This window comes from Dendrobates tinctorius, unplaced genomic scaffold, assembly GCF_039654945.1.
Source record: "Dendrobates tinctorius isolate UK_male_01 unplaced genomic scaffold, ASM3965494v1 ptg000034l, whole genome shotgun sequence".
NCBI lineage: Eukaryota > Metazoa > Chordata > Amphibia > Anura > Dendrobatidae > Dendrobates > Dendrobates tinctorius.
The window spans coordinates 17,034,377-17,059,194 of NW_027361702.1; the positions used below are offsets into that span (position 1 = coordinate 17,034,377).

At 43.4% G+C, this 24,818-nt stretch overlaps 1 protein-coding gene across 2 annotated transcripts in view; it reads left to right on the forward strand.

The window, feature by feature from the left end:
• The window catches only part of ASTN2 (astrotactin 2), a 1,339,273-nt gene that overhangs the window by 878,032 nt on the left and 436,423 nt on the right, over positions 1-24,818 (forward strand). For both annotated transcript variants that reach the window (XM_073573127.1, XM_073573126.1), the window contains exon 13: positions 15,104-15,228. In XM_073573127.1, the coding sequence (XP_073429228.1) occupies positions 15,104-15,228 (125 nt within the window). The remainder of the gene's footprint in view (positions 1-15,103; positions 15,229-24,818) is intronic.

A 24,818-nucleotide genomic window follows, 5' to 3' on the forward strand; every position in this document is an offset into this window, starting at 1 on the left:
TTTTTTTAGTGTCTTACACAATTTCTTGACACCATTTTGCTGAACCCCCCAAAAAATACATACAGGCCACATATTTAACAGAGCGGTATATCTGTGACATGCCTCATCCATAAAATTTTGGTCATTTTAGCCCTAAATTCAATTTTTTTTGCTGTCTGTCACTGTAGTTATATGCAGCACTATTTAGTCCTAAAAAAAAAAAAAAAAAACAGGCCACACATTTGTCAGTGTGGTATCTCCATGCCAGCTCATATCTGTGCGTGCTCCAAGTTTGGCCGACTTAGGCCGGTTTTTCATTTTTGTCCTTTGTGTCACTGTACTTATATACAGCACTATTTAGCCAAAAAAAAACAAAAAAATACAGGCCACACAGTTATCGGTATGGTATCTCTGTACCAGCTCATATCTGTGCGTGCTCCAAGTATGGGCAGTTTAGGCTGGTTTTCCATTTTTGTCCTTTGTGTCACTGTACTTATATACAGCACTATTTAACCAGAAATCAAAAAATACAGGCCACAGATTTGTCGGTGTGGTAGCTCCCTAACAGACTTCATTTATCTGTGTAAAATAATTTGGCCATTTTAGGCCTACATAATGTAGTTTTTTTCAGTCTGTTAACGTACTTATTGACACAAATCAGATAAGGCGAAAAACATTTTTACCTACAGTCCAGATAGGTAAAAGTGTGGTTTTCCCTTACATGTATCACATACAAGTTGCCTCCCAAATCAGCCATTTGTAGTGAACTTGTATAATATGCTAGTCCATTTACAATGGGCAAGGCATGTGGCAAGGGACGGGGAAGTGGACATGATGGTGATGGTGCATGCCGAGGCCATGGCCAAGCTGAAATTGGGCCACCAAAAACACCGACATCTTCTCGCTGGACCTTAGTGCCCGAAGTCCTAGGGGACCGTGGTAAGACAGCACTATTGAAGCCAAAGCAGTATGAAAAGATTGTTGGTTGGATAGCGGATAATACTTCCAGTTACTTATCTACAACCACCAGCACCCTGTCTTCCACATCATCAAGTCACAGTAACCGTGAATCTGGACTGCATATTCCTTACCCTGTTCCTCCTTCCTCCCACCATGCTGAGTGCCCATGTGACAACTGATCCCACACTCGGACACTCCAAAGAGCTGTTCAGCTTTCCATTTGGACATTTGTGCCTTTCGCCCGGTCCACTTGAAGCGGGGCAAGATGATATTCCATGTAGCGATGCACAAAATATTTGAGCAGCCACGGTCACAAGAGGTGGACGATGATGAGACACAATTGCTGGAAAGTCAGGAGGAGGACCAGGGTGTGGAAGTGGAAGATGAGGTGGTGGATGATATAGTAACAGACCCAACCTGGCAAGAGGACATGCAGAGCGAGGACAGCAGCACACAGGGGGAGGTAGGCGTAGCACCACTTCAGGCAGGAAGAACCAGTGTGGTGGATGCAGACAGAAGGCGTACAACTGTTCCCTGTAACGCCAGATGATGGAAGTTGCCAGTCCAACTGTTAGGTCTTACCGAGTCTGGATTTTTTTTTCAAGACACTGCCAATAACCCCAAACAGGCCATTTGCAACACCTGTCATGCCAGCATCAGCAGGGGTAGCAAAACTACCAGCCTTACCACCACCAGCATGATCAGGCACATGGCAGGAAAGAACTCGACTTTGTGGGCCCAACCCCATGCTGAAGGAACAGTGTCTGTGCGTGACACCACAGCTTCTTCCACTGTTGTGCATGCAAGCCAATGCCCTGTCCATGGTGCATGCGAAGATGCCTCCTGCCCTGCACTTGCCGTTGCCCACAGTCAAATAGCACCATCATCAAGCACATTCAGGTCCTTGTCCCAGCACAGCCTTCAGTTGTCCATACCCCAGTCATTAGAATGTAAGCGGAAATACGCAGCCAACGCCCCACAGGCCACAGTACTCAATTCCCATATTTCTTGTCTGCTTGCACTCGAAATCTTGCCTTTTATGCTCGTGGAGACGGAAGCTTTCCGCAACCTGATGGCGGCAGCAGTCCCAAGTTACTTGGTCCCCAGCCGCCACTATTTCTCCTGCTGTGCTGTCCCAGCATTACACAAGCACGTGTCCCACATTACCCGTGCCCTCAACAATGCAGTTACTGGGAAAGTACACAAAAACATGAGGGGCGCTACAGCTGATAAAATTTCTTGCTTTATTGAAAAAATTAAAATAGTACAGCGGCTTACTCCTCAAGAGTAGATGGATGTGCTAAGAGGCACTGAGATACCAGCTACGCGTTTCGACCCTACAAGGGTCTTTATCACAGCTGCAAATTACTAACATAATGCAAACCTTATACTTAGTGCTGACCAATGAGAACTGCAATGTAGATCACATGAGCAAGCCGAAGGTCCTGTGAGCATTACTACAATGCCTATTTTCCATAGAGACCAATGACGCTATCACCTTCTATCACATGTTCTAATAGAAAGGTCCTGTGGACAAAACTCCACGTTCTCTAGGTTTGCAAAATAATACCACATAAAAACAAATTGATTAACATATATACAAATATTTAAAATATAGCAATAACCATCAATAATGATACATAATCTCTGTTCTCTTGTTTAACCCATTTGGATATCTAGACCCCAGACAGAATATCAAAAAAGCCTCCCTTTCCACGAGTTTTTAAGAATAAAATCAATGCATTTTTATTAAATCAAGATTAAAATACAATCACATAACAGAGCAAATCATTATGCAGGCAAAAAACCATATTACAGGGATCAAATAAATCAATATTCAATATGAAGCCATAATATCTATGTAACCTATTAGCAGGCAAAATAAAAAGTGACTTGTGCAACACTTATAATATGTATTAATAGACCACACCAGTTAGTGTTAATTAGTAAGAGCCCAAAGCTGGGTTTTCAATTCATCCAATCTGGCTAGTCATACCATAAGACTGATAAAGTTCTGGGAGTTCTGTGGAAACTGTTTGGGTAAGAATAGAAGGACAGAACAATGGAAAGGACACCATTGTAGGCATTTATTACAGGCCGCCTATGCAAGCTGAAGATATGGATGAACTCTTTATGCATCAAATGGCCAAGTTCTCCAAAAAATATGACATAGTTGTCATGGAAGATTTCAACTATCCTGACATTTGCTGGGAATCTCTCTCAGGCAAAACTAACAGGTCAAGGAAATTCTTATCCTCTCTTGCGGACAACTTTATCTTCGAAAAGGTAGGGGAGAAAACAAGGGGAACTGCTACCTTGGATCTAATCCTTATAAACAGGGAGGAAATGGTTGAGGAGGTAAAAGTGGCTGGGACCCTAGGAGGCAGCGACCATGCTATTTTAGAATTTTGGATAACTAGAGGAGGAAGACCTGTGAAGACTCAGACGTCAAGGTTAGATTTCAGAAAGGCAGATTTTAAGGGATTCAGAAAGAGAATTGGAGGGATCCAATGGCTGGATATCCTTAAGGACAAAAAGGTCCAGGAAGGATGGGAAATCTTGAAAAATGAAATTCTCAAAGCACAATCGTTAAAAATTCCGAAAAGAGGGAATAGGAAGCATTTAAGGAAACCAGGATGGATGAACACAGAACTTAAGCACATACTAAAAAGGAAGACAGAAATGTTTATAAAATGGAAAGAGGGAGGCATATCTAAAGAAGATTATAATGCTATCTGCAGAAATTGCAGGGCATAAATCAGATTATCTAAAGCTGACAATGCATGGAGGCTTGCAAGAGATGTCAAAAGCAATAATAAAGGATTTTGGGGATATGTCAAAAGTAAAAGAAAAGTCAAAGATTCTATAGGATTTTTACAGGATGAAAATGATGAAATGGTAACACAGGATGTTGAGAAGGCCGAACTTTTAAATTCCTATTTTGTATGTCGCATCAACGGTTTTTCACTGTCCTATTAAGGGAATAGAAGAATCCAGGATATCTATAAGCAGAAAGTTAGTGAGGAAACACTTAGCTAACCTAAATGAATTCAAGTCTCCAGGTCCAGATGAATTACACCCCAGAGTTCTGAAGGAGATAGCAGAAGAAATTTTTGAACCCCTCTCCATAATCTTTGAAAATTCTTGGAGAACAGGAGAAGTCCCAGAAGACTGGAGAAGAGCAAATGTTGTTCCTAACTTCAAAAAGCGGAAGAAGGTGGACCCAGGGAACTAAAGGCCGGTGAGTTTGACTTCTATACCAGGAAAGATCTTTGAACAAATTATTAAACAACATGTATGTAAGTACCTGGACAAGAATTAAGTGATTAAACAGAGTCAGCATGGGTTTGTAACTAATAAGTCATGCCAGACTAACTTAATTTCCTTCTATGACAGAATTACTGATTGGGTGGATCAGGGAAATGCTGTAGATATAGTATATCTTGACTTCAGCAAAGCATTTGACAAAGTATCTCACACAATCCTTATTGAAAAAATGGCTAAGTATGGAATGGACAAGACAACTGTTAGGTGGATTCATAACTGGCTTAGTGATTGGACCCAAAGAGTGGTCGTAAATGGCTGCACATCCAGTTGGAAGAATGTCTCAAGTGGGGTTCCACAGGGCTCTGTCCTGGGCCCTGTATTGTTCAACATCTTTATCAACGATTTAGATGAAGGAATTGAGGGTAAACTGATTAAATTTGCTGATGACATAAAGCTAGGAGGGATAGCTGTTGTGAGTTCATTTTCCCCTTCGTCACTGAGGTCTGGTGAACTCCCTATTCTGGTAAAGGAAGGTAATGAGCCTGATTATCAGGCACCTGAGACTAATGAGGATGACTGGCTGAGTGGAGTCACTGACTGGATATAAGGCTGCCGACGCCCTTCTGCCCTGCAGGTGATTTCTCTGTGGACTTCTAGGACACCAGTCTGATTCCTGCTTCCCTAAAGCTAAGTTTTCTGCTTTGCCTGTTTGCATTTATGTTTTGTTTTTGTTTTCCTTGCTTTTCTGGATTCTGCCATTCCCTGCTGGGTGAGCTGAATCTCCTTTTGCCTGTTGCTCTGTCTTCAGAATATTCCTGAGTACTGACATAGCTTTTTTGAAGCCTAGCGTCTTCAGGGCCTTTTTCACTGTCAGTCTGTTGGCTCTTATTTTCATAGGGTTTTTCACGGATTGCAGACAGCAGCCTTCCTGTCCTTTCCTATCTAGGTAGTTTGGGCCCCGTCTTTACTCAGTCTACCTTTCTGTCTGTGTTAGTGTTTTCATCTTGCTTCACCGTCATTATATGTTGGGGGCTGCCTATTGCTTTGGGGTCTGCTCTGGGGCAGTTTAGATTTCCCCTTTCTTTCTTTAGGCCTATTTAATTCTCCGGCTGTGATCGAGGGGTCTAGGGCATCGTAGGAACCCCCCATGGCTACTGTTAGTTGTGATAGGATCAGGGGTCTGCAATCCGATAGCTGCCAACTGCTCTGGTGTTCTGGACTTAGCTAGCATTTCTGTTTTTGCCTCCTACGGTGACTCAATCATAACAGAATAACCCGCCATACCGCAGATCCTAGGGTACTCAATAGCAGGAAAGAATTGTGTAAAAAAAAAAAAAAAAAAAAAAAAAAAAGTGTGTGTATATTCTTTCCTCTATATCTCTGAGGCCATAGAGGGAATTTTTTTTTCTCTCAATGGAGATAAAGCAATTGTCTGATCGTGTGGAGCAGCTCGCTGCGGAAGTGCGGGGAATTTCCGCCTACCTTGCTTGTTCGCATGCTGTTGAACCAAAGATCCCTACACCTGATGTATTTTTTGGGGATCGATCTAAATTTTTGAGTTTCAAAAATAATTGTAAATTATTTTTTGCCTTGAAGCCTAACTCGTCAGGGAGCTCCGCGCAGCAGGTTAAAATTGTCATCTCTTTGCTGCGTGGCGATCCCCAGGATTGGGCGTTTTCTTTGAAACCAGATGATCCTATTCTGACTAATGTGAACGCATTCTTTCAAGCTTTGGGGTTGTTGTATGACGAACCTAATGCTATTGTTCAGGCTGAAAAGACCCTGTTGGCATTAAACCAGGGTCGAGATTCTGCAGAGTTGTACTGTCAAAAGTTCCGAAAGTGGGCGGTCCTTACTACCTGGAATGATAATGCCTTGGCTGCTCTCTTTCGGAAGGGTTTGTCAGAAGCCGTAAAAGATACTATGGTGGGATTTCCTGTTCCCTCTGGTCTGGACGATTCTATGTCATTAGCCATTCAGGTTGATCGGCGTTTACGTGAACGCAGGATTGCACGAGAGGTGTTGCCACCGGTTGAACAGACGTCTGAACCTATGCAATGTGATAGAGTTTTGTCTAAGGCGCAACGTCAGGAGTTCAGAAGGTGTAATAAGCTGTGTTTTTCCTGTGGAGATGCCTCGCATATTATTTCTGTTTGTCCTAAACGAGAGAAACGCTTTGCACACACGTTTTCTGTTGGTGGTTTTCAACCTAAGTTTCTTCTGGCAATTACTCTGATCTGCTCCCTGTCCACATTTTCCGCCAAGGCTTTTGTGGATTCGGGAGCAGCGCTAAACCTAATGGACTTGGATTTTGCTAAACGTTGTGGATTTCCGATGACACCTCTGCAGACGCCTATCCCTTTGAGGGGGATTGATGCTACTCCTTTGGCTAAAAATAAACCTCAGTTTTGGACCCAGGTGGTCATGCGGGTCGCCCCAGACCATCAAGAAAATTGCAGATTTTTGGTGTTGCATGGTCTGCATGATGCCATTGTTCTGGGGTTTCCCTGGTTGCAAATTCATAATCCAGTTTTGGATTGGAAGTCTGTGTCTGTGGTGAGTTGGGGTTGTCGGTGTGCCTTTAGTGAGGCTCCGGTTTTTTCCACCTCTCCTCAGTCGCATGATGTTCCTGACTATTTGGCGGACTTTTATGATGTATTTAGTGAGAATGAGTCTGCGTCCTTGCCTCCTCATAGGAGTTATGACTGTGCAATTGAACTAAGCCCGGGGTGTAAATTTCCCAAGGGTCGGCTCTTCAATTTATCTGTACCCGAGCACGAGGCTATGCAGTCCTATATTAAGGAGGCGTTGGAGAAGGGTCATATTAGACCATCCTCTTCACCCTTAGGTGCCGTTTTTTTTTTTCGTGGCCAAAAAGGATGGTTCTTTAAGGCCTTGTATTGATTATCGTGCCCTCAATAAAATTACTATTAAATATCAGTATCCGTTACCCCTGATTTCGGATCTATTCTCTAGAGTTAGAGGTGCTTGCTGGTTTGCCAAGCTTGACCTCAGGGGGGCGTATAATCTTATCTGCATTAAGCAGGGGGTGAATGGAAGATGGCGTTTAATACTCCGGAGGGACATTTTGAGTACCTGGTGATGCCTTTTGGGCTCACTAATGCCCCTTCTGTCTTCCAGTGCTTCATGAACGATATTTTCTGAGACTTTGACGATAAATTTTTGATTATCTATCTGGATGATATTTTGATCTTCTCCAAGGATTGGGATTCTCATGTGGAACATATTCGGACTGTGTTCCGGATCTTGAGGGAGAATTCCCTGTATGTCAAAGGATCGAAATGCCTTTTTGGAGTACAGAGGATTTCATTTTTGGGATTTATTTTGTCTCCGTCAACTATTGAAATGGACCCAGCCAAGGTACAGGCCATTTTTGATTGGGTTCAGCCCACTTCTTTGAAGGCCCTCCAGAAGTTTTTGGGTTTTGCTAATTTTTATCGGAAATTTATAGCAAAATTTTCTAGTATTGCCAAGCCATTGACTGATCTACTAAGAAGGGTGCTGATGTGTTGAATTGGTCTCCGGAGGCCGTTGCTTCCTTTCAGGAGCTGAAGCGAAGATTTACCTCCGCCCCGGTTTTGCGGCAACCTGATGTCTCACTCCCGTTCCAGGTAGAGGTGGATGCTTCTGAGATTGGTGCAGGAGCTGTTTTGTCCCAAAAGGATCCTGTAACATCTAAAATGAATCCCTGTGCTTTCTTTTCCCGAAAGTTCTCTCCATCTGAACGTAACTATGATGTGGGGAATCGGGAACTGTTGGCCATGAAATGGGCATTTGAGGAGTGGAGACATTGGTTGGAGGGAGCTAAACATCAAGTTGTGGTCCTCACTGACCACAAGAATTTGATTTACCTAGAGTCGGCTAAACGCTTGAACCCTAGACAGGCTAGGTGGGCCTTGTTTTTTACACATTTTGATTTTGTGGTCTCTTTTCTTCCTGGAACTAAGAATGTCAAGGCAGACGCCCTCTCTAGGAGTTTCTTTGCTGATTCTCCTGTGGTGACCAAGCCTGCTACCATCTTAGGCGAAGGGGTAGTTCTTTCTGCCATCTCGCCCGATTTGAGACTTGCTCTGCAAGAGTTCCAGGAGGACAAACCTGAGCGTTGTTCCAGTGGAAAGTTGTATGTTCCTGACCAGTGGAAGAAGAGAGTGATGTCTGAAGTTCATTGCTCTGCATTGGCTGGTCATCCAGGTATTTTTGGTACTAGAGATCTGGTGAGTCGCTCTTTTTGGTGGCCCACCTTGTCTCATGATGTCAGGAATTTTGTGCAGTCCTGTGGGACTTGCTCCCGGTCTAAATCTTGTTCTCGCTCTAGTGGGTTGTTGATGCTTTTGCCGGTCCCCAGGAGGCCATGGACCCATATTTCAATGGATTTCCTCTCTGATATGCCGGTCTCTCAAAGAATGACTGTTATTTGGGTGATTTGTGATAGGTTCTCTAAGATGGTTCATCTTGTACCACTCCCTAAGTTGCCATCTTCCTCTGAGTTGGTGCCCCTGTTTTTGCAACAGGTGGTTCGCTTGCACGGGATTCCTGAGAACATTGTATCTGACAGAGGAGTTCAGTTTGTGTCTAGATTTTGGAGGACTTTCTGTTCCAAGCTGGGAATTCAGTTGTCCTTCTCCTCTGCTTTTCACCCTCAGACCAATGGGCAGACAGAGAGAACAAACCAGACCTTGGAGTCGTATTTGAGATGTTTTATTTCCGCAGATCAGGATGATTGGGTTTCATTTTTGCCCTTGGCTGAATTTGCTTTAAATAATAGAGCTATTTCTGCCACTTTGATGTCACCTTTTTTTTGTAACTTTGGGTTTCATCCTCGATTTTCTTCAGGGCAGGTGGAGCCTTCTGCCTGCCCAGATGTTGACACTGTGGTGGAGAGAATGCACCAGATCTGGGACCAAGTGGTGGATAAGTTATCTCTCTCCCAGGAAAAGGCCCAGCGGTTTTCCAATCGACATAGGACCATTGGTCCCCAGTTTAAGATTGGTGATATGTTGTGGTTATCATCAAAAAATATTGCTATGAAGGTGGCTTCTCCTAAGTTTAAGCCTAGATTTATTGGACCTTACAAGATTTTGGAGATTATTAATCCGGTCTCTTTTTCGTTTGGCTCTTCCTGTCACATTTAAAATCCATAATGTGTTCCATAAGTCCTTGTTGAAGAGGTTTGTTGAACCAGTTGTTCCTGGGGTGGCACCTCCAGACCCTGTATTGGTTGAAGGTAACATGGAATATGAGGTAGAGAAAATACTGGATTTCCATCTGGCTAGACGGACACTCCAATATTTGGTTAAGTGGAAGGGTTATGGTCAGGAGGATAATTCCTGGGTCTCTGCCTCTGATATTCATGCCAAAAGATTGGTGCGTGCCTTTCATCGGGCTCACCCTGATCGCCCTGGTGGCGTGGTTGAGGGTTCGGTGACCCCTCCTCAAGGGGGAGGTACTGTTGTGAGTTCATTTTCCCTTTCGTCACTGAGGTCTGGTGAACTCCCTATTCTGGTAAAGGAAGGTAATGAGCCTGATTATCAGGCACCTGAGACTAATGAGGATGACTGGCTGAGTGGAGTCACTGACTGGATATAAGGATGCCGACGCCCTTCTGCCCTGCAGGTGATTTCTCTGTGGACTTCTAGGACACCAGTCTGATTCTTGCTTCCCTAAAGCTAAGTTTTCTGCTTTGCCTGTTTGCATTTATGTTTTGTTTTTGTTTTCCTTGCTTTTCTGGATTCTGCCATTCCCTGCTGGGTGAGCTGAATCTCCTTTTGCCTGTTGCTCTGTCTTCAGAATATTCCTGAGTACTGACATAGCTTTTTTGAAGCCTAGCGTCTTCAGGGCCTTTTTCACTGTCAGTCTGTTGGCTCTTATTTTCATAGGGTTTTTCACGGATTGCAGACAGCAGCCTTCCTGTCCTTTCCTATCTAGGTAGTTTGGGCCCTGTCTTTACTCAGTCTATCTTTCTGTCTGTGTTAGTGTTTTCATCTTGCTTCACCGTCATTATATGTTGGGGGCTGCCTATTGCTTTGGGGTCTGCTCTGGGGCAGTTTAGATTTCCCCTTTCTTTCTTTAGGCCTATTTAATTCTCCGGCTGTGATCGAGGGGTCTAGGGCATCGTAGGAACCCCCCATGGCTACTGTTAGTTGTTGTGATAGGATCAGGGGTCTGCAATCCGATAGCTGCCAACTGCTCTGGTTTTCTGGACTTAGCTAGCATTTCTGTTTTTGCCTCCTACGGTGACTCAATCATAACAGATAGCTAATACTAGAGAAGAGAGAGAGGATTCAAAAAGATATAAATAAACTGGAGCAGTGGGCAGCAACTAACAGAATGGTTTTTAACAGGGAAAACTGCAAAGTACTACATCTTGGCAATAAAAATGAAAAAAGCATATACAAAATGGGAGGAATAGGGCTAAGCAACAGCACATGTGAAAAAGACTTGGGCATACTAATTGATCACAGACTGAATATGAGTCAACAGTGTGATGCAGCAGCAAAAAAGGCAAATGCAATTCTAGGATGTATAAACAGAAGCATGCAGTCTAGATCACGTGAAGTCATTATTTCCCTCTACTCCTCTTTGGTCAGACCTCATCTGGAATACTGTGTCCAGTTTTGGGCACCACATTTAAAAAAAACATCAGCAAACTGGAGCAAGTTCAGAAAAGAGCGATCAGAGTGGTGACCGGTCTGCAAACCCTGTCTTTTGAGGAAAGGTTGTTAGATTTGGGAATGTTTAGCTTGCAGAAGAGAAGACTGAGCGGAGACTTAATAGCTGTCTACAAATATCTCAAGGGCTGTCACATTGTAGAAGGATCATCTTTACTCTCATTTGTACAAGGAAAGGCTAGAAGCAATGGGATGAAACTGAATGTGAGGAGACACAGATTAGATATTTGAAAAACTTTTTGACAGAGTGATCAATGAGTGGAACAGGCTGCCACGAGAGGTGGTGAGTTCTCCTTCAATAGAAGTCTTCAAACAGAGGCTGGACAGACATCTGTCTGGGATGATTTAGCGAATCCTGCTTTGAGCAGGGGGTTGGACCAGATGGCCCAAGAGGTCCCTTCCAACTCTACGATTCTATGATTCTAAAGTGCTTGCTAGTGCATTATCCGTGTTAAGAATGCCCAAAATAGATAGTGACCAAAACTTACGTTAGAGTATGAGTGCAAATCCCCCTGGCCTGCAGCCTCAACGCGCGTTTCACCGCTTCTTCCTCCTGAGGGCCTATATTTTAATGAGACCTTCCTCCACATTTCATCATCCACAACCACTAGATCAACAGGGTTAACGTGTTCTGTGCTGCTACAGCCAGTGTGGAATTCTTAACAAGGGTGGTTGGAGATGCTGGGCGTAAAATACTTGTTCAGAAAAATGTTGAGGTGTACCCCACAGGGGAAATGTTTGCCAGCCCATACACTTAGTGTATGGGCATTCCAAGTCTATGAGACCCGATCCTTTACATTGGGCCTATTTTTTAATGAGGCCTTCCTCCACGTTTCATCATCCACCGCCACTAGATCAACATGGTTATCGTGTTCTGTGCTGCTACAGACAGTGTCGGATTATTAACAAGGGTCATTGGTTATGCTGAGCTTAAAATACTTGTTAAAAAAAAGGTTGAGGTGTAGCCCACAGGGGAAATGTTTGCCAGCCCATACACTAAGTGTATGGGCATTACAAGTCTATGAGACCCGCTCCTAGAAATTGAGCCTATTTTTTAATCAGGCCTTCCTCCACGTTTCATCATACACCGCCACTAGATCAACAGGGTTAACGTGTTCCATGCTGCTACAGCCAGTATCGAATTAATAACAAGGGTCAGTAGTTATGCTGTGGGTAAAATACTTGTTCTGAAAATGGTTGAGGTGTACCCCACAGGGGAAATGTTTGCCAGCCCATACACTTAGTGTATGGGCATTCCAAGTCTAGGACACCCGCTTCTTTAAATTGGGCATAGTTTGTAATCAGGTTTTCCTCCATGTGTCATCATCCACCGCCATTAGATCAACAGCGTTAACGTGTTCCGTGCTGCTACAGCCAGTGTCGAATTCCAAACAAGGGTGGCTGGTTTTGCTGGGAGTAAAATACTTGTTATGGAAAAGGTGTAGGTGTACTCCACAGGGGAAAATGTTTTTCAGCCCAATACACTTAATGTATGGGCATTACAAGTCTAAGAGACCCACTCCTCTTTAATGGGGCATTTTTTTTAAGAGGCCTTCCTCCATGTTTCTTCCAAGGGAGGATTGGGGTTATTGGGGTGCATATGACTTCTAGCAGGGCAGGCCTTGCTGTCAATGCATAAGAAAATAGTATGGGAGTACAAAATGAATAATGTGAAGTGGATTTCCCTGGGCCCATACAGTACCTGGGTTCAAAGGCATATTGGGGTGCAGATGACTTGGTAGCAGGACAGGCCTTGCAGTCAATGCATAAGAAAAGAGATTGGAATTACAAAATGAATAATGTGAAGTGGAATTTCCGGTGGCCATCCAGTACGTGGCTTGAAAAGCTTATTGGGGTGCATGTAACTTTGGGGCAGGCCAAGCCTTGCATTCAATTCAACATTTTTTCTGGAAGCCCTCCTGTACCTCTCGTGAAAGGGGTATTGGAGTGCGTCATAATTCTTGGCAGCCCATCCACTCACTGCATAGGCAATAACAGCATAGGAGACCCACTCTTTAATAATGGCCCTTTAAGCAGATTAATGCCACCTGATGCCCCTGTAAAAATAAGCTCTGTGACTTTAAGAGTCCCTCCTTCATAAATGAAGCAAGATATGTCTGCTTATGTGTCACACACCACATGGCCAGCTAGGGTTGTTAAATGTTACAATGACATTTCCCAGTGAATGCATTTGTAATGGTTGAAAGCAATGTTAAAGTTGAAAAACGCTTCAAAAATGCTGCGTCTGAACATAGCCCAAGTGGGGGAGGAACATTTTGGTCTGTGGTTAATTATTTTGCCTTATATACAAGTCATTAACCTGGAAAGGATGTTTAACATTGAAAACATTGTTTAAAGCTGTGAACTAGGAGTCAGAAATGCTTCCAGGGATGATCCCCATGATGTCCCCGTGTCATTTGAGCAGTGTTTTCATCATTTTCAGACGTTTTTAGACCTTAAAAGGACCCCCGGGGGGATAGCGGTAAAAATGCTCGGGTCTCCTATAAACTTACATTGGGCTCGTTGTTCTGTCCGAGTACCCGAAGTATTCCAATTTGCTCGACCCGAACATTTTAGTGCTCGCTCATCACTAGTTTAGATATCACCTTGCTGTTCTAAAACTTCTTTTCCTTCTTCCACATTTAGCTGGTGGTAGGGGTCTTCCTTTTCTTGACTCTGGTGTATCCTTAAATCCTATATTTGATTGCAACTTTTTGAATGCATAATAAAAATAGATAGTGACCATAGTTAAAGAACCCACTGAAGAGAAGTATCTGCAGCCGAGCACTAAACATTTTTTTAATCCCATCAAAAATGCTGTATAATAATAAAAAAAAGTACTCACCTTACAATCCCTCCTTACTACTCTTCCAGAGTTTCCTCGGTCAGTCTCTGTACTCACTCAGCCTGGATGGACATGTGATTACTTCAGGCAATCATTGGCTGCAGAACTTACAGGGAACACCAGCAGCATTGGTACAGGAACGGTGAGAATGCTTTAAAGGGAATATGTCAGGAGGTTTCGGCTATTTAAGCTGAGAGCAGCATAATATAGCGCAGGAGAGGCTGATTCCAGGGATGTGTCTCTTACTAGAATATGTGCTGTAGTTTCAATACAATCAGAGTTTATCACTGCTTGACTAGGTGTCATGTACCAAGCAGTCCAGCCATTCTGTATAAACCCACCCCATCACTGATTGGCAGCTTCCTGTTTACACTGTTAGCAAGCTGCCAATCAATGGTGTGGGCGGGGTTATACACAGCTCAGCAGTCTAAGCACTGTTAAATCTACAACAGAGAAAACAGGGATTGTATCAAAACTGCAGCAAGTAGCCCAGCACGTGACATATATATCGCTGGAATTCGGGTCTTTCCTTACCCCATACTACTCTTAGATTACATAGACAAACCTGCTGACAGATTCCCATTAAGTCATAATTAGTTCTTTTCATGCCTCCCTTAAAGCGGGTTTCCCATCTCCAAGATCCTATCTCAATATGTAGTAGGCGTAATAATAATATTAGCCAATACCTCCATTTAGAAATGTAGTATTGTTCCTCTGATTTACTATGACTCTTTCCTCATGTGCAGGCATTGCAGGACCTTAGATATCCATGGTTACGTCCACTGATGAAGTGACAGTTAGCTAGTTGCTAGTGGTCGTAACCATGGATTTCTAAGGTCCTGCAATGCCTGCACATGAGGAAAGAGACATAGTAAATCAGAGGAACAATACTACATTTCTAATTGGAGGTATTTGCTAATAACATTATTATGCCTACTACATATTGGAGTAGGATCTTGGAGATGGGAAAACCCCTTTAAATCATTTTCTGTATTATATGTCGACTTAAGCTGTAAATTTCCTCTTGAATTGTAGTCCTGTGCTTATTTCCTCTTGTACGGCCTCAGGAGACAACCCTAAGCTCTGAAAACACCTGGCGCACCTCAGGGGACTGATTTACTGGAAAGAAAAAGATTCATTGAAAGTAATGCTTGTCATCCCAGGGCACTGGGCACAGGATCTAGGGCACGTGCCTCTTGTGCTGCTCTACAGATGCCACTGGTGCCCCTGCTAAATCATACAGATTGCTAAAAATTGACACTAATAATATACAGTATTGTTACATGCTTTAAATTCTTGTATTTTGCATAGTGACACTGATCAGTAAATAATAACGTGTAATGATGTCTTATTGTTTTTTTAGAGAAAATAATTTCATCAAAGATTTCCCCCAACTGGCAGACGGACTCCTGGTTATCCCACTCCCTGTGGAAGAACAGTGCAGAGGTGTTCTATCTGAGCCACGACCGGACATACTGCTGCTTACAGGTCAGTGCCAAAAGCTTTTACGCCATGCAGTAAGCACATCTGTCTTATTTTTTTTCCGTTATTCAATGCAAAAAGTGAAACTCATCTATTATATAGAGTCATTACAGAGTGATCTATTTCACGTGTTTATTTTTGATAATGTTGATGATTATGGCTTACAGCCAATGAAAACTCAAAACGTCATTATCTCAGTTTATTAGAATAATTTACAAAAAAACACCTGTAAAGTCCTCCTAAGCGTTTATAAAGGCCTCTTAGTCTGTTTCAGTTGTTCCACAATCATGGGGAAGACTGCTGACTTGACAGATGTTCAAAAGGCAAGTCATTGACACACTGCACAAGCAGGGTAAGCCACAAAAGGTCATTGCTAAAGAAGCTGGCTGTTCACAGAGTGTGGTGTCCAAGCATATTAATTGAAAGTTGAGTGGAAGGAAAAAGTGTGGTAGAAAAAGGTACACAAGCAACCGGGATAACTGCAGCCTTGAAAGGATAGTTAAGAAAAAGCCATTCAAAAATTTGGGGGAGATTCACAAGGAGTGGACTGCTGCTGGAGTCATTACTTCAAGAGCTACCACACACAGACATATCCAGGACATGGGCTACAAGTGTCGCATTCCTTGTGTCAAGCCACTCAAGACCAATAGACAACCCCAGAAGCGTCTAACCTGGGCCAAGGAGAAAAAGAGCTGGACTGTTGTTCAGTGGTCCAATTGTGTTATTTTCAGATGAAAGTAGATTTTGCATTTCACTGGAAATCAAAGTCCCAAAGTCTGGAGGAAGAGTGGAGAGGCACACAATCCAAGCTGCTCGAGGTCTAGTGTGATGTTTCCACAATCAGTGATGGTTTGGGGAGCCATGTCATCTGCTGGTGTATGCCGACTCTGTTTAATCAAGACCAAAGTCAGTGCAGCCATCTTCCAGGAAATTTTAGAGCACTTCATGCTTCCCTCTGCCAACAAGCTTTTTGGAGATGGAAATTTAATTCTCCAGCAGGACTTGGCACCTGTCCACACTGCCAAAAGTACCCATACCTGGTGTAAAACCAACAGTATCACTGTGCTTGATTGGCACGCAAACTCGCCTGACCTTAACTCCATAGAGAATCTATGGGGTATTGACAAGAGGAAGATGAGAGACACCAGACCCAACAATGCAGACGAGCTGAAGGCTGCTATCAAAGCATCCTGGGCTTCCATAACACCTCAGCAGTGCCACAGGCTGATCATCTCCATGCCACGCCGCATTGATGCAGTAATTGATGCAAAAGGAGCCCCGACCAAGTATCGAGTGCATTTACTGAACATACATTTCAGTATACCAACATTTCGGAATTTAAAATCATTTTTCAAGCTGGTGTTATAAAGTATTCTAATTTACTGAGATAATGACTTTTGGGTTTTCATTGGCTGTAAGCCATAATCATCAACACTAACAGAAATAAACACATGAAATAGATCACTCTGTGTGTAATGACTCTATATAATATAAGAGTTTCACATTTTGTATTGAAGAACTGAAATAAATTAACTTTTTGATATTCTAATTATCTGAGAAGCACCTGTATGTTGTGATGAAAAAATGTGATACAATGGTTAAATCATAACAGACAAATTACATTTGAGGCTAGGCTCACATTTTGTTTTAGCTCCATGATCAGTGTTGCAGAAATTTTTGCGCCTATTGAAGATTATTATTATGTCCTTATATTCCACCATTATTGAGTATACATCTATATAATTTATTTATTGCTTTGGTCATATTACTTATATTCAAGAAGCACTCCTCCTCCTCTTCCTCCCCTCCCTCTTACTTCTCCCATTAGTTTTTATCCACTTAACATATTGCAGTCATCATATTATATAGCATGAGAAAACAAAAAGCAAAAAACACAAATATCCTAAACTAAAAAGTAAAAAATGAACTGCAAATAATGCATAAAGGTAATAATAATAAGGGTATTTAGTAAACATAATTTTGATCAAAATAATGTACAAGCCATCCCGCCACGTCACGGCAACCCCTGTGGGACAGTCCCTACTCTAGTATTTAAAACCTTATCACTTGCCAAGTGGCGTGAATGTGAACAAGGATCGAGCAACTGAACCACTAGTAACAGCTTAGGCCAGACTGGATGGTTTTCCCAGCTCAGAAAGAGGGCGGTCACACCCATATATGCACTGAATGCACAATGAAATGAATAAAAAACTGGAGACTGAACTGAGAAAGTGTTTTTTGCTTTTTGTTTTCTCTGGTTAATGGTCATGTGTTAATATGCACTTACATTGTGCATACACATTAACTTACTTTCTCAGTTCACACTCCAATATTATATAGCATATAGCACTGTGTACTTATAATTGCTCATTTTCCCTTTCTACCCAGCTAATTCTAAGTCACTACAAAAGTTCCTGGCAGAGAGAGGAGCTGTGCAGATGGGTCAGGAGTTGAAGAAAGGAATGATTTATGCAGGGTTAAGAGACTTCCTGTTTCTACATAGAGCAGAGAAAAGAGAAGAATTATCAGGGTAGAAAAGTAAAATGAGCAATTGTAAGTACACAGTGCTATATAATATGATGGATGCAATATAGTAAGAGGATAAAAACTTTGATGAGTGGAGATGGAGGAAGAGTGCCTCTTCAAATCACTATCAGCACACAATATAAATCAGGGCTACTACACTGATATTAGACGCTTGTGTAACAAAGCTTGATATGTCTGGGATTATAAAAAAGTTGTTTCCAGGAAAGTTTACAATTTCTTTTCGGTGTGCCAAGTGTAAACAGAGTTGTTTTTATTATCCATCAGATGTCTGTTACATTTTTGTTTTTTGATTGACATGATGGAGTCCTCATTGTCATTAAGGGTTTTTGTAGTTTATCTTTGAGCTAAGGTAGGAAAAAATAATTTTCTATGGCAAGTTTACTAACTGATTTCGGAGTTGGGAGATGGTAATTTCCAAATCCCTGAGATACAGAAGGATTATAGGAATAACTCTGTTTACACATGAAATACCGAAAGGAAAACTTAGGGTACACACAATCAGGAATGGCTAAGTATTTGCTCAAGATTTGACGCAGGTGAAATATGCACCAAATCTGCATCTGAAGTCACTGGTAGGTCACCTGCATTTTTTACATCCTTTTTTTGTCACTTGAAATAAAGCTAATTGAAATTTGGCTTCTGGGAAGGAAAAAAGTGATTTCCTGATTGCAGATACATTAGGGTATGTTACCACGGTCAGTAAATGCTGCGGGTGGGACACTGCATACATCCGCAGCATCCTATCTGCAGCATCCAGCCGTTACAGCATAGTGGATGGGATTTGAAGAAATCCCTTGCCCACTAAGTGTGCACAGGCGCCAGGGCCGGACTGGGACAAAAAAGCAGCCCTGCCACACAAACCCCACCAGCCCACATACTATAGCACTCATCAGCCCTGATCAGTGAATTGTTGCTATACTTTGTTGTCCCCTCATCACTCTATTAAAGGAGTTATTTGAAGAGCCACATATTAATGGCGTCACAGTGCGTATGATTGACCACAGCTCCATTTACATGGTGCTCTTCAAAGCTACATTTCCCAGGATCATGGGGGTCCCAGCGGTCAGATCCACAACAAACAGAAAGTCATACCCTATCCAAAAGATAGGGGAGAACTTCCAAATTTGGATAACTCTCCATACAGTATTATGGGCACCATATAGTCCTCCATACAGTATTATGTGCATCACTTAGTCCTCCATACATTGTTATTGGTACGACATAGTCATCTTTACAGTATTATGGGCACCATATAGTCCTCTATAGAGTATTATAGGCACCATATAGTCTTCCATATGGGCCCCACATAGTCCTCCATACAGTATTATGGGCACAACATAGTCCTACATACAGTATTATGGGCATAACATAGTCCTACATATAGTATTATGGGCATCACATAGTCCTCCATACAGTATTATGGGCACCACATAGTCCTACATACAGTATTATAGGCATCACATAGTCCTCCATACAGTATTATGTGCATCACTTAGTCCTCCATACATTGTTATTGGTACGACATAGTCCTCTTTACAGTATTATGGGCACCATATAGTCCTCTATACAGTATTATAGGCACCATACAGTATAGTCCTCCATACAGTTGTCAGGAACACCGCACTGCACCTGCTCACTGAGCCAGGACGCGTGTCCTGAGTACAAAACTGTGCACAAAGATACCTGTGGAATGGGGCAGCAGTGGTGATGATGCATGCTCCAGGCTCACAGGACCTAAAGCATGTGACTGCTGAGGGCATGGTCTAAACTCCAGAGAGCTAGGAGCTGAGGAAAACTCCTAGAAAGGTAACTACAGGACAATGTTACCAAGGGGCATAGACAGAGACAGAAACCAGATCAAGCCAGGGTCAAAGCACTAGATAGCACGACAGTACCAAAGGGTTAGGCAGAATGGATAGTCAGGACGTAGCAATAGATCAGAAAACCAGAATGGGCAATAGACGGTACAATAGGGACAAACTGTAACGGAGTAACGATAGCCAAGCCAGAAGGTCAGAACCGGAAAAGACAATAATACCAAAACGAGAGACGGAGTACAGAGTGAGGGGACAGACCGGGTCATACACGGGAAGCAAACAAGCAATGCAGTGCACACGCACACCAGGTGGGTCAGACACACAGTCAGAACAACAGTATAGCTGACAGAGAACTCTGGTAAAGAGCGAGTATAAATACCCCTCCCAGATCCAGAAAGAGGCCACGTACACTTAACCCTGTGAGTGCAGGGCAAGAACACTGTCCAAACCATGACAACAATATTATGGGCCCTACATAGTCCTCCATACAGTATTATAGGCACAACATAGTCCTACATACAGTATTATGGGCATCACATAGTCCTCCATACAGTATTATGGGCATCACATAGTCCTCCATACAGTATTATGGGCACCACATAGTCCTACATACAGTATTATAGGCATCACATAGTCCTCCATACAGTATTATGTGCATCACTTAGTCCTCCATACATTGTTATTGGTACGACATAGTCCTCTTTACAGTATTATGGGCACCATATAGTCCTCTATACAGTATTATAGGCACCATACAGTATAGTCCTCCATACAGTTGTCAGGAACACCGCACTGCACCTGCTCACTGAGCCAGGACGCGTGTCCTGAGTACAAAACTGTGCACAAAGATACCTGTGGAATGGGGCAGCAGTGGTGATGATGCATGCTCCAGGCTCACAGGACCTAAAGCATGTGACTGCTGAGGGCATGGTCTAAACTTCACAGAGCTAGGAGCTGAGGAAAACTCCTAGAAAGGTAACTACAGGACAATGTTACCAAGGGGCATAGACAGAGACAGAAACCAGATCAAGCCAGGGTCAAAGCACTAGATAGCACGACAGTACCAAAGGGTTAGGCAGAATGGATAGTCAGGACGTAGCAATAGATCAGAAAACCAGAACGGGCAATAGACGGTACAATAGGGACAAACTGTAACGGAGTAACGATAGCCAAGCCAGGAGGTCAGAACCGGAAAAGACAATAATACCAAAACGAGAGACGGAGTACAGAGTGAGGGGACAGACCGGGTCATACACGGGAAGCAAACAAGCAATGCAGTGCACACGCACACCAGGTGGGTCAGACACACAATCAGAACAACAGTATAGCTGACAGAGAACTCTGGTAAAGAGCGAGTATAAATACCCCTCCCAGATCCAGAAAGAGGCCACGTACACTTAACCCTGTGAGTGCAGGGCAAGAACACTGTCCAAACCATGACAACAATATTATGGGCCCTACATAGTCCTCCATACAGTATTATAGGCACAACATAGTCCTACATACAGTATTATGGGCATCACATAGTCCTCCATACAGTATTATAGGCATCACATAGTCCTCCATACAGTATTATGGGCAACACATAATGCTCCATACAGTATAATGGCCCCATATATTGCTCCATACAGTAAAATGGGCCCCACATATTCTTCCATATGGTACAATGAGCCCACAAAATGCTCCATACAGTATTATGGGCCCCATACATTACTGCATACAGTTTTATGGGCCCCATATAATTCTCCATACAGTATAATGGGCCCTCATACTGTATATTACTTCAAACAGTATAATGGGCCCCATATATTACTTCACACAGTATAATGGGCCCCATATATTACTTTATACAGTATAATAGGCCCCATATATTACTTCATACAGTATAATGGGCCCCATATAATACTTCTCCCTGTCCCCACTGCTCTGGTCTCCTCAGTGTATTCTGCTTGGCACAGAGGATGCGCTGTAGTGATGTCATTGTGCCCCCTGCACTAAGACGTCACAGAGCTCAGACGCAGAGGGGGAATGGAGGGAGAGGGAGCATCAGCAGCTGGTTCCCTCACTCATCATTGTTTTCAACTGTGTCGACGCTGGCACCGGAGCCCCACTACTTACAAGCCCCATAGCATGCCAAGTCCCCGACGACACTTGCCCGCTTTCGCCAGGTGGTGATGTCAGCCCAGATATATGTGTCATAATTGAGCACCACCAAATATTAACCAGTAGGTGAAATGCTTTTAGAACACACATCCTTAAATCAAAGGAATTTATAAAAAGAAAATAATCAGCACACCGTTTAAATAAGAGAAAAGTGGTGGACTCTTTATTAGCCCATGTGGTAATATTTCAATTCCATAGCAGAGAAATGATCTGTTATATATCCAAACTTTGTCACATGGGCTAATAAAGAGTCAGCCACTTTGCACAATTCATCGGAGCGCTTTTTATTTTCATAGATACACACACTTAGAGCAGATACCTATGTTTACACCATGTATACAGGACAGGAGGAGTATACACAAAGCACACAGCTCTACACTATATACTGGGGTAAGGAATATAGAGTGGAGCTGTGTATATACTATATAGTGTAGAGATGGGCCAGTGTATATAGTGGGGATTCCACACTATATACTATATACACAGCAACATACTATATGAACAGCTCTACACTATATACACACAACCCTACATTATAATTGACAGTATTATACTATACTAGAGGTGTGCATCGGGAGGAAAGTGTGTGTGTGTGGGGTGTGTGTCCCGCCGCTGCCTGCCCACCCACCTCCATGCAGTCACAGCCAGCAGGAAAGATGGTGGTTTGCAGCCTGTGCTGGAGATGGGGTCGGCAGGAAAGACTGTGGTTTGCGGCCTGTGCTGGAGATGGAATGCGGCGCCACCAGAGGGCACCCGCACCCCATCTCCAGCACAGGCCGCAAGCCACGGTCTTTCCTGCCGGCTGTGACTGCACGGAGGTGGGTGGACAGGCAGCGGCGGGATGCAGCGGGTGTCCCGGCAGCAGGGGTCCTGGCGGCGGGGGTCCGGTGGTGGGGGTCCTGGCGGTGGGGGTCCGGCGGCGGGTGCCCCTGTGGCGGGGGTCCAGCGGCATCCCACTGGTGGTACTGCGCAAGGGCCTGGTACCACCAGCGGGTGCCATATTGGAATACCCATCACTTGGGTATTCCAATATGGCGGTCGGCATTCTTCCGTTGCGACGCAGTGGATTGTGGGATTCGAGAACATCCAGACGGAAGTGGATGACGGACAATTTAAGGCAATTATATATATAGATTATGTTACATACTGCTGAATATATATCACATAGAGACTACTGTATATACATATGTATATATGGGTGCTGGGGCTGATGTATATACGGGTGCTGGGGCTGGTGTATATACAGGTGCTGCCGAGGCTGATGTATATACCGGAGCAGTGCTGGGGGCTGATGTATTTTAATTTAAACGTGTTTGGGCTGGGATTACACTCACCCAGACCCAGACTGAATACAGGCAGAAGATTACAGGTGTGGGTAGGAGCTCCGCAATTCCTGTGCTGTGTGTCCCAGTCCTTGAAACTTCAGGCTGCATCCAGGGGTGGGAGAGCAGAGCGCACTCTCTCCGCTCACATAGAATGTCCTGATGTCAAAGTCAGTACATTCTTAAACCCTGCAGCAGCGGTCCTGCTACATGCACTGCAAGCAATGACTGCTTGCACGGACCTGTGTAACTGGGCATACCTCCCAACTTTTGAAGAAGGGAAAGAGGGAAAAAGGGTGCGGCATGCACCGCGGCAAATATTAGGCCATGCCCGACCACACGCATTTCACAACTAGTCACACCCATGTTCATGCCCCAACCACACCCATTTAGCACTTTTGATCACACTGACTGGTACTGAGGGCACAGTGGCTGGTACTATGGGCACAGTGGCTGACATTATGGGCACAGTGGCTGGTACTAAGGAAAAGAAAGAAAGAACAGAGAGAGAGAAAAAACAAAACAGAGAGAGAAAGAAAGAACAGAGAGAGAAAGAAAGAGGGGACAGAAAAAAAGAACAGAGAGAGAGAGAAAAAAGATAGAGGGAAAAGAAAGAACAGAGAGAAAGAAAGAGGGGAAAGAAAGAGGGGAAGAAAGAAAGAACAGAGAGATAGAGAGAAAGAAATATGGGAAAGAAAGAACAGAGAGAGAGAGAAAGAAAGAGACCAGAGAGGGAGAGAACAGAGAGAAAGAAAGAACAGAGAGAAAGAAAGAGGGAAAGAAAGAGAACAGAGAGAGAAAGAAAGAACAAAGAGAAAGAAAGGAAGAATAGAAAGAGAAAGAAAGAGCAGAGAGAGAAAGAAAGATTAGAGAAAGAAAGATTAGAGAGCGAAACAAAGAAAGAGGGGAAAGAACAGAGAGATAAAGAAATAGGGAAAAGAAAGAGGGGAAAGAAAGAACAGAGAGAGAAAGAAAGGGGAAAGAAAGAACAGAGAGAAAGAAATAATAAAGAAAAAGAACAGAGAAAGAAAGAGTGTACACAAAAAAAGAACAGAGAGAGAGAAAGAAAGAGGGGAAAAAAGAACAGAGAGGGCGAGAGAAAGAAAGAGGGGAAAGAAAGAAATAAAGAAAAAACAGAGAGAAGGAAAGAGAACAGAGAGAGAAAGAAAGAGTGGACAAAGAAAGAAAAAACAGAGAGAAAGAAAGATGGGAAAGAAAGAAAGAACAGAGAGAGAGAGAAAGGAAGAGGTGAATGAAAGAAAGAACAGAGAGAAAGAAAGAACAGAGAGAGAGAAAGAAATAAAGAAAGATTAGAAAGAAGGAAAGAAAGAACAGAGAGAGAAATAAATAAAGATTCTATAAAGATACTATAGCAGCCCGGCTCCCATTGTAGTGCCCACCTGAGCCTCCTGATGCAGGACATATCATGATCCACTCACATGGCCGACATCCCCAATTCCAAGGCAATCCCGCTGTCCGCGCTGTCGGAGGAGCACAAGGTGATGGATCTGTAGCATTCCTTGAAGTCCCTCCTTGGTCCCGTCACAATCTCCTCACGAAATTACCTCATTTCCGGTCAGCTTCCATCACGTCACTTCCGGTAGAACGCCACATGCGAGTTTTAAAGTGCTCCTTGGGGCTCTGCCATGTACTCCTATGTCCGTGGGAGAAGTAAGCTCCCGGCTGGGGCAGTCTCTCTCTCAAAATCGGAACTGTCCCGCTGGATCTGGGATGGTTGGGAGGTATG